The following is an 8111-nucleotide window of genomic DNA, read 5'->3' as shown; positions in this document are numbered from 1 at the left end:
AACACATTGATGGCTTAACTGCTATACTACTATATGACATAGGTCCATTGAGCAACATAATATCTTCACTTTGATGCTTGGACTCAATGACACGCTTCTCCCTTCTCAGTGTTTAAATCTTATTCATTCATTACCGTGCTTGAAAGAGTAAATAGTTTTTTTCTATAGAAATCATTGAAATTAACATATAAATCATTAAATTCATAGTTTGCTCACATAACAACATTTGCCTAAAAAATGTATATTTATGTTGTTTATTCAATACCTTATTATGAATAATATAATCTCAAAATGCGTACATGGCGTGAACTACGTTACGATTTGATCATTATTAAGGGTACAACTCAAGCAAATATATACTTGGTCCGAATTTTTTCCATATCGCTCTTTCTTTTCATTTTCCTTATGTTTTATACATGCTTTCTGACTTAGCAACTTAAGATAGGATTGGATTTACATTGCTTGATTACATATGATAGTTAGTAGGACTGATAAGACTTATTATCCCATATATTTTTTTGGTGAAGACTTATTATGACATGTCATTTTGTTTTTTGTGAAAATTTATTATATCATATTCATTGTAACTTTTAAACCTTGAAGTGGGTGAAATTCAGTGTCCACATCATCTGTAACGAGTGTTGAAATGCGGTGATCATCGAACAGCTGAGGACATCTGGGCATGCAGCCCAAGCGACTCCAGCTACCTGATGCTCCTTGTACATTGCTGTGGTTGCAGAGGTTTTTGACATGTGAATTCACCAATTTTCTATATGACTAGTTCGATTGGAGTCAGGGGTTTAAAAAGAGGAATCGGTGAATGTGCCCTGTCGATTTCGGAATCGGCCCAAGAACCCTAGACTCGGCCATTTGATATGGAAACCCACGATTCAGGGAATTATTGACTGTGAAGAAGTTCAATTGGATGTTGACAAGAACGGACGAGAACAGTGTTCTTGAACACTCAGAATTTGCCGCTGGCTGAAGAGGTTGGTCTCGATCGATCTTGTTAGGCTGGACGGGTGTGGTATCTGTTCCCTGGTTTCTCTTGCGACTCTCTACTTATAGGTGACGTTCACACCGAGGGAGAGTGATCGTGTTCAGGGCATTGGGGTTGATGATCGCCGTGTTCTGGAGACCACTCTCAAGGTTGATTGCTGGTTTACTGTTATAAAGTTCTCCATGGTCTTGAAAATTGCTGATGGTGATCTTCTCTTCCCTCTCACTCTCTGCATTTAAGCTAGGGGATGCGTTGACATTTCTGCCCCCAAGCAATCCAACAGTTGAAAGTCTTAGAGACTCTGCTTCCTTCCCTTTTGTTCTTCCAAGCAAAAACCCTAAAGAAGAGCGCCACTGAGTACAGTGGTGAAATTTCCGGTGGTACCTGCGTCGTTGGTCTCCCTCAGATAAGTCTCTCTCTGATTTCTGAAATCTTTCATCTTCTTCAGATTCATTGACTAGCCGTGGAGATCTTCGGTTAGCGTTCCCGGTTTGTCAATCAGAAGTAAGTTTTTCTCTCTATTTCTCTCTGATTTCCGAACCCTTAACTCTATAGGAATGATTTTTTGAACACATTGCTAGCTGGAACATGCCAAATGATTGTTTTCTTTCGGTTTGCCTTGTGCATGTGACTGGTAGAGATGGCTAAGTTACTCCACAACTCTTTAAGAATTGTAAGTTTGTAACTTAATCTTTCCAGTATCATCCTTGCACATCACAGTCATCATTCCACTCTATCACTAAAGAGAAGAGCCAGGCTTGTTCATAATATGGAATTTGGGAATTGACAAAGTAAAATATGCTTAACGTTTCAAGACTCCAGCAACTACCCGTTGAATATTAGTATTCACTCTTTCTCTCTCTCCCCTGTTTTTTGAATCAACAACTGGTTGTTTTCTCTTCAGTTAGTGTTTGGGTTGAAGTGTTGAGTAATCAACCAACCAAAATCCATTTTGGTATCAGCAACAAGTTTTTTTTAAAGGGAGCATTTACGTGTAGTACCATTTCCTTGCCTATCAAAGAAGCATAATGTTTTCCAGCAAAAAAAAGCAGCAGCATAGTTCTGGGACCGTGGGACAATGCCACCTCCATGACCCCAACCACGACCAGCTACATAATTAAAGACCAGATTTTTTTTTTTGTCTGGTAAAAAAGGCCAGATGATTAAGAAAGAATAAAATACTATAACATAACACCTTGAGTAATTTTTTACTACAGAATAATTTTCTGGTGAAGGATCCAAAATTTCACGATGAAATCACTGCAATTTATCCACTTCAGGGAGTTGATTTCAGTTGAGGATCCAGATCACTTCAACTCATGATGATAACCTGTCCTTGTAACTTGTGTTTTATTTCTGTTCTGTTTCTCATGGATGACCTGCTAAATTATGAATTCTGTTTCATCTCACTGTATGCATTCTATTTACCCGTCCTTGTAACTTGTGCCGGGAAAGATTATCCTTATTTTAAGTAGTTTTATTTATTTATTTATTTTTTTTGCTTGTGTGTGTGGATAAATCATATTATACATGCTACTATTCTGTTTGTTGAATTTTGTATGTGCCTACACGTATTAAACGCGTATCATATTATTGCAGTGCCATTTTTATGACCCTTTTTTGTTTTGTTTTGTTTTGTTTTGTTTTTTGTTTTGTTTTGTTTTGTTTTGTTTTGTTTTGTTTTGTTTTGTTTTCTTAAATAGGAAAAAAAGAAGCCTAGCATCAATCTGCATATTCTTTTACACACACTCACACATTCTAAATTGCAGTCGTCATGGGAAATCTCTCTCGCTTTCAAAATATTGTTGGAGTCGTCTTGTGCCATGATTCTTTTTCTTGTTTTGTTAATTGAACATGAATTGTTCCTGTTGCAGGAGTAGAAAGATATCTTTAATTCACCCAAAATTCTTTGCTCTTTTTTTTTTTTTTGCTTTCTGTTTCAATTTGTTTTGTCGTGGTTTTATATAATAGAAGTCATCTCAATGAAACATGAGGCTCAGATTCTGGTCATTAGAGCTAAGGAATATAATTCATGATTTCCAAATGCTATTCAGGAATTCCTAGAATTGAGCCAGAATTTTTGGTTTTAGAATTGGCCTGAATGCTTCCATGGTTGCAGTTGGATCATCATACTAGTCTTCGCTCGCTCTCTCTCTGTCTCTCTTTCCCTATACTCCCTTCCGATGGCAGCCATGGAAGGGGTTTTGGGAGCTCAAGATCAGGCTCAAGTGCAGCAGCAGCAGCAGCAGCAGCAGCAGCAGCAGCAGCAGCAGCAGCAGCAGCAGCAGCAGCCGCCCAGGGTGGAGAAGCTGAACTTGGCAGTACAGCAGCAACTTAACCTTGAATCTGTGAAAACTCGAGCCATCGGCCTCTTCAAAGCCATCTCTCGTATCCTTGAAGACTTTGATGCCATTGCTCGTACTAATGCTGTCCCTAAATGGTACTTTTTTCTATTATGCATTGGGGGTTTCCCTTCTTCACTATCATCATCATCATCTTCGTCTTCTTCTTTATATTGTGTGGATTGCTTTGGTCTCATTCATTCTTTATTGTGGTTGTGCATTTAATCTCCAGGTTATGGAATTCTCTTCTTGTCGCTGCTCAGCGGATTGCTCTTAATTTTGCCAAATTTGCATATCTACTATTCAATTTATTGCTAATTTGTTGCATGCATCTGTGCCATGCCATCTATAGATATATGCTTTCATATCATAATTTAATTGAATAGTAAGATTGAAGTGCGGGGAATAACAGTCTACATACAACAATGCCTTCTTTCCTTGATCGGAAATTTTGTGGTGGGACTGAAAGGGGCATTGGTCTAGAGAGTATTTTATGCTGAGAATGGGTTTTCCTATTAAGGAACTTCATAGAACAGACTAAAGCTATTTGGTTGCTTTTGCATTTGTATTATATGATCAAATTGGACTTTACATTTGTATTCACTGGCTAACAATATAATTATTGCATGGATATGGATGCATGTTATTGCACAAGATCAAGGAACAATTCCTTCTAACAGAGCTTGATTTTCTGATACAAATCTTGATAGCTTAGGCACATATAGTGTAGAGGTGTTGCTTATGTTTCACTTTGTCCATTTATCCCATTTACAATTTGAAGCTTGTTTAACACATTTTCTCTTGAGAATTTATTCTTCAAGGCTTTGGATTAGACTTGTGATTCAGTCATTACATTTCCTTTGTGTGTCATTATTCATTTGCTTTTCTCTATTTTGGTATTGTGTTCTTAACTTCATATTAGTAGAAATTTTTAGCTCTATTTTCTTTTCAACTTTTTTGCCGAATTCAAATGGAAACACAATAACTTACTGATAGGTATGAACTTAAAAAGCATTGGAACCAGGTGAGCAAAGCAACATTGGATGATGAAGATAAAATGCTATTACTCCAGTGGGATGTATATATGATCATGAAAAAATGATTGTTCCTTTTTATTGAACTACTCCATAAGATTGGTTCTTGTCATAGATAATTTGATTCAGTGTGAAGATTCAATATTTTGTTGTTACTGAAGTAAACTCTGGTTCACATGTGCTTCAATCTGTGTTGCAATAGGCAGGATATTCTGGGGCAATTTTCTATGGTAAATCTTGAGCTTTTCAACATTGTAGAAGATATAAAGAAGGTGTCCAAGGCATTTGTAGTTCATCCAAGGAACGTAAATGCTGAGAATGCAACAAGTATGTGCTTATCTCTTTCACACCTTCATGGCACACAAGCACCGAATAATCTATTTTGAGAAAGTTGCAATAGTGAACATGGATAACTTATAGCTACAGAGTCTTGTAGCAGCAGAAAGGTGGCATGTCACCTTTTTTTTTTTTTCTCAATTATTTTTGACTCCTTTTGTGGGCTCTAGTCAATGTTTAGGTGAACAAATCATCACCCGTGTCAATGAATTATGAAAAGAGCCTGTGTGTGAGGCTTGGGTGTTGCTTTTGGCTCATAGGGACAAAGTTGATCCAAATGTTTTTGTGAATAAATTAGTGGAAATGTCTTTTTTCTTATGGTGGTGGGCAACTCTTATCTTTTTCGTTTACAAGTGGTATATCAAAAAAAATTGTAGATGATGATTAATTTATCTCTCTGGTTCTTCCTTCATTTATTATCTTCCTCGTGTCGATCAATCTCTATATGACGTACAAAGGGGAGACATACGACTGGTTTTATTAGGATGTAAACCGAAGGAGAGTTGTTTAAGATGGTTTGACACTATCTAACAGATTCTTTGGTGGCACTCTCAAGAAGATGCCCTTAGAGACACAAGTTGGTTATTGATCTGCTCTCCAGTTGGTGATAATTGGAAATCAACAATTTCACAGTATCCATTTTATATGAAACCATTATCTCTTCAATTGCATAGGTTATTCGTACTATTTGTGTATTGTTTTAAGTGGATGTTTTTCCCAACATGACTTTGGGTTATGCCAAGTCTGAAACCAAGTGGATTTATTTTTTGACCCATACTACCCTGCCGTAAGATATTTATCACGAAACATCCTATCTGTGTACTTATTTTTTTCAACTAAGGTTTTATCTTTTAATGCAATAGTTACATGACTGGTATGTCTTTTTATCGGATAACTATGTCCTCGGGCTCAACCTTTTCATGGTAGTTAACGAGCTGCTTCTGCACAATGGCCAGCAGTATAATCTGTGGGGAGTCAATTGGTGGGTTCTAAATGAAATTAGGGGGTTCTCCAATGATGACTGTTAACGGTTACTTATGATAGGGAGTCTGTCCCTATCATGAGTATGTTGAATTGTAGAGTTGAGGTTTGTGTCTAAGTTGCGTCTGAGTTTAGTTGTTAGCAAATAATTAGTGTTTATTTTCTTTTGTTATTTCCTTCTATTAGATTGTAAGTAGGCACTGGAGTCTTGGACTCTAGTATGTTTCCTACTAAGACTCTGCTGATTTACAAATAAAGAAGCCATAATAGGAAACTCTGAATCCTATTGTGCCAGGTTGGATTCTCTTATGTTGCTCCCTCTCTTCACAGTCGCAAGTACTGTTTTTGGGTCCTGTTTCACTATAATGACTGTTGGGAATTTCTCCTGTTGTTGATTCCTTGTAGCAATGAAGCTGGTCAAGTATTAGCGACTAACTGGATCTTTGTTGGATTTTGATCTTTCTGATGATTCTGCTTATTTTATTTTATTTTTAATTTCCTTCTGCTCTTATTATCTTCTGAATCTAAAAACTGACTACGTGAGGCCATAGATCGGTGAACGGTGTCCAACATACACAAAATTGACCTCTAAACACTAAGGGTCTCATGATAACCAATTTGTTTATGGGATAAATTTCCATCTAGAAATGAATTTTTGTATGTCTGCGCCAGTCAAGCTCATCACAAGAAGGAAGGATTGATGGTCGAGTCCCTGTGCATGAAGTTAGTGGATAAATGTGGATTTGAGTGAACTGACCGTACCACAAACCTCTGATCATTGAGGAAGCTTCTTACCAAACTTTCTGGGCCATATTTATGGGCAAAAAAAGGTGTTTGATAACGTGTAGTAATTTCTATTTTTGGGCCATTAAAGAGATAGAAATGCGTTTGTTAAGTGCATATTAATTTATTTGTGTGGAACTTAATATAAATTTACAAAATGTCATTCAATACCCAAAATTTTGGCATAGTCAGTGGTGGTGATAGTGGAGGTGGTGGTGGTGTGGCAGTACCAGTGGGGAGGAGCAGGTGGTGGTGGTGGCGGTAGTGGTGTAGGTTGTGGTTGAAGTTGTATTGGAGATGTTTTATTTTTAACATGAAATTACTTTTTTGACCATCAAATTAACTATGTGCTCATTAAAGAGCAACCCTCTATTTCTCTCTCTTATTTCTGGGATAGAGAAGCTCCTAAAAGATGCTTCTTTCTTTCTATTTCTTAGCAACCTTTTGGTCCTGGTTCATTCTCAGGTCCAAAAAAATGAACTAGTGTTAGCAACGGATAACTACTCTTTTTTTGTTCCCAGAAACAAAAAAAGTGAGAAATAGAGGAACATAATGTTTAATCATGCAAGCCCTATTTTTGGTTGGTAATTCATTTTTTTGTTTACAAAAAATTTCAAAAACTGAAAATGAATTCCGGTTCCTTGAAGTCATAGTCGGGCTGCAGTGTGTAACATGTAAAAAATTAAATGCCAACAACCAAGTATTTTTTCTATTTGTTTGCAAATTTAGTTTTTAGGAAGAGTGATATACCTCAAACTTTGGATCTTGCATAAATCTTCCAACAACGCTGCAAATTGTCACTTCCACTGTGTTTCTTTACTGCCCAAGCATTGGTTATAACCTTGTATGGATTGATTTGACCAAGAAAGCTCTAAACTATGTTTTCCAAGGTTTTTGAGTCGAAATAGGCTAGGTGCAAAATTTTTATTTATAGTAAAGGCCATGAACAATTTTGGCCGAAATATCTGCGAAAATTTTGGTCAAAAGTTTTACTTTTTGATGTATCACAGGTTGTTTTATTTCGAAAACCTGTGAAACTGACTGTTGAAATTTCGTGAAATTGTGTACCATTATCATAGCATCCCAATTCCCAACACTTGCCGCTGAGGGACCATACTATTAGGGAATGCTTGATATAGTGGGTAAGGCTCGCGCAGTAGTGAAGGGGCTCATTGCATATGAATTGATGAATATTTATTTGCCCCAACAAAAGGAATTGGATGAGTGCATTGATACATTGAGGGGCACATGGGAGAGCTATAGAGTGACTGTGTGGTGTGATGGTTGGACTGGAAGTCTGGACCTACTCGTCAATCCATCATGACTTCATGGTCTATTGTGATGGTAGGACTATCTTCCTGAAAGTTTGGACCCACTATACAGTCTATCATTAACTTTATGGTCTATTGTGGCATCTGAGGAGGAGAAGGATGCAAAGTATGGGTGTGGGTGTACAAATTGTTGTCCAAGTGGTGATGGATGATGAGAAAATATTTGAGAAGGCTGGTAAGAGATTGATGCACACCAACTACCACTTCTTTTGGACACTGTGTGTAACCCGCTGCATTAACCTCATGCTGAAGGACATGGGGAAGAGATCCATGGTACCGGGTGCGGTCGAGTGGGCAAGACATG

The 8111-nt window shown here is 37.3% G+C and overlaps 1 protein-coding gene across 7 annotated transcripts in view; it reads left to right on the top strand.

Annotated features, from left to right (window-relative positions):
• The first annotated feature begins 644 nt into the window (after positions 1-644).
• LOC122071158 (mediator of RNA polymerase II transcription subunit 8) overlaps positions 645-8111 on the top strand; it is a 32269-nt gene continuing 24802 nt past the window's right edge. For 3 of the 7 annotated variants that reach the window (XR_006138072.1, XR_006138071.1, XR_006138070.1), the window contains exons 1-3: positions 647-1504; positions 3120-3440; positions 4579-4703. Coding sequence is in view for 4 of the 7 variants with exons in the window: in XM_042635465.1 (XP_042491399.1) it covers positions 3184-3440; positions 4579-4703 (382 nt within the window). In the remaining 3 variants the exon portion in view is untranslated. Of the gene's footprint in view, positions 1505-3100; positions 3441-4578; positions 4704-8111 lie in introns of those variants that run through there. The other 4 variants (XM_042635464.1, XM_042635463.1, XM_042635465.1 and 1 more) reach the window with 4 other exon arrangements.

This window comes from Macadamia integrifolia, unplaced genomic scaffold, assembly GCF_013358625.1.
Source record: "Macadamia integrifolia cultivar HAES 741 unplaced genomic scaffold, SCU_Mint_v3 scaffold_190A, whole genome shotgun sequence".
Classification (NCBI taxonomy): Eukaryota; Viridiplantae; Streptophyta; class Magnoliopsida; order Proteales; family Proteaceae; genus Macadamia; species Macadamia integrifolia.
Note: the sequence above shows the minus strand (reverse complement) of the source record. Positions and strands in the feature narration are given on the sequence as shown.